Here is a 1,934-nt window from a genome sequence, read left to right on the forward strand (position 1 = left end):
ATGAGTAAGTGTACCTCCTCAACCTCTGGAATGGAATCCCACACGCACTGCCTTAACAAGGCATTCAACTTCTCGTTTTTGAGATCTGACAACTCAGCTCCTATAATTTCAGTAGAAGACTTGTGAGTAGCCCCATGTTTATGATGAGAGATCTTCTCTTCTTGAGACAAGAGGTCTTCTACTTGAGCTCTAAAGTAGCCAAAAAAGTCTTGTCCAGTTCTGCTGCTCTCCAATGAAGGAGGCGTCGTTTCTTCTGCTTTTCTTTTAGTCATAGCTGTTGACAGTTCAGGAGATATAACTAATGAAAATCTCAGAAACAAACCGCATGTAGAGCAGCATTGTCTTTGTCTTTGTGTATAATCAAAACATAAGCACACAAATCTTCTCTAAAATCCCAATTTCAGATTAAACCACAATCTTGGTTCTGAGATCAACAAGATCAGTTCAAAATATAGGATAACTCAAAGCCTAAAACAAAACCTAAGAGATATATCAAAATCATTGGTTTTAGGGATGAACACAAACACCATGAAAGACTGTAAAATTCCAAATTCTAAGCCCTAAGGTTGAAAACGAAGCTCGGAAAGCCTAATGCAGCAAGATTAGTGACCATAACATAAGAACATGCCAAGCGATTACGATTTGTTTCACCATTCATCCATCAATTTCACAGATGTAAAAACACTCTAAAATTTCGAAAGATTGATGAAAAAATTTCACAGCGACCTGCAAAAAAAAAAAAACTCAAAAGAAATCGAATCCACCATGAACACAAACAGAGAAAGATAGAAATCGTTTCCTATAGGAGCGGAGCATCGGCGTAACTAAACTAGGTTAGGTCCAAGAAAACGAGACGAGACGAGCGATTTCAAAACCCCAACATTGTCAAATTAGCGAGGTTTACTTTCTAGATGCTGAAGAAGAAACGGAAGTGCGAGTAGGGAAAAAAAAACTCACTGACTGTGAAATCGGAGAAGTCGCCGGAGATTAGGAATCATGCACCAGAGAGGAAGATAGAACAGTGAAGGGGGAACCAAAGTTCCAACGGAATCTTTCTCCCAATCTCGGTGATATTTTTATTCTTTTTAGCTGCGGGTTTTAAACTGCATGCCGTTTTCATGACTGATGTTAAAGAAACTACATGACGTCTTTAGTGTCGACGCGCACATCACACTCACACGTGTCTAACTGGATAAACTAGGATAGTACCCGCGGGAATGTTTTTAGTTTTGTTTTTATTTTAATTATTTGTATGATAAATTAGTTTTTGACAATTTTATTGGTAATATTTTTTATTTTATTTTTTTTTTGTTATTTGTTGTTGGATTTTTGTTTATTTTTGTAATCAAATTGTAGACTAAAATCAATTTTGTTTTTTTTTTCTTGTATTACAATACATTGGATCATACATTATTATTGTTAGTTGTTTTGTTTTATTTAATCTATTTTAGCTGATGGTATTAAATTTAATGATAACAACTTTGATGGTTTCTATTGATTATGCTTTTAATTATGGTAGAATAGCTAGATAGCATTGTTGTTCTAAATATATATATTTTCATACCTTGACCTTAGATTATGAAATGAGATTTTAAATAAAAAATAGTTGTTTGGAAAAGATGAGATGTTATTTTTTCCCGACTTAATTTTCTTCTACTTCTTGGTTATCTTCACCAGTTCACCTCCATTATATTTTGGTTTTATTTTTGTTAGTGTTGGAGAAAGTTAATGGATAAATACTTTACTTTTGTTGTTGAATATCTCTTTGTTTGTTGAAGTTGTTTTTGGTTTTTGATTTCTTTACCTTGAAAACTGGGTTACAAGACCAAATCCATATATGCAACTTAAATTCAGAAAAAGAAATCAAACATCCGATACAAAATCATTTAGATAGCATACACAACCACTAAATTCTGATTTCTTGGACCATGTCT

The 1,934-nt window shown here is 33.7% G+C and overlaps 1 protein-coding gene across 2 annotated transcripts in view; it reads right to left on the bottom strand.

Moving 5' to 3' along the window:
• Positions 1 to 1,065, bottom strand: part of LOC104719724 (bromodomain testis-specific protein-like) — a 3,448-nt gene extending 2,383 nt beyond the window's left edge. Inside the window, exons 1-2 of one of the 2 annotated variants that reach the window (XM_019230535.1) lie at positions 962 to 1,065; positions 15 to 274 (exon numbers count right to left, since the gene is read on the bottom strand). In XM_019230535.1, the coding sequence (XP_019086080.1) occupies positions 15 to 274; positions 962 to 998 (297 nt within the window). In that variant the 5' untranslated portion in view covers positions 999 to 1,065. Of the gene's footprint in view, positions 1 to 14; positions 275 to 957 lie in introns of both variants that reach the window. The other variant, XM_010437693.2, reaches the window with a different exon arrangement.

Source organism: Camelina sativa, chromosome 10 (genome assembly GCF_000633955.1).
Source record: "Camelina sativa cultivar DH55 chromosome 10, Cs, whole genome shotgun sequence".
In the NCBI taxonomy this organism is placed as follows: domain Eukaryota; kingdom Viridiplantae; phylum Streptophyta; class Magnoliopsida; order Brassicales; family Brassicaceae; genus Camelina; species Camelina sativa.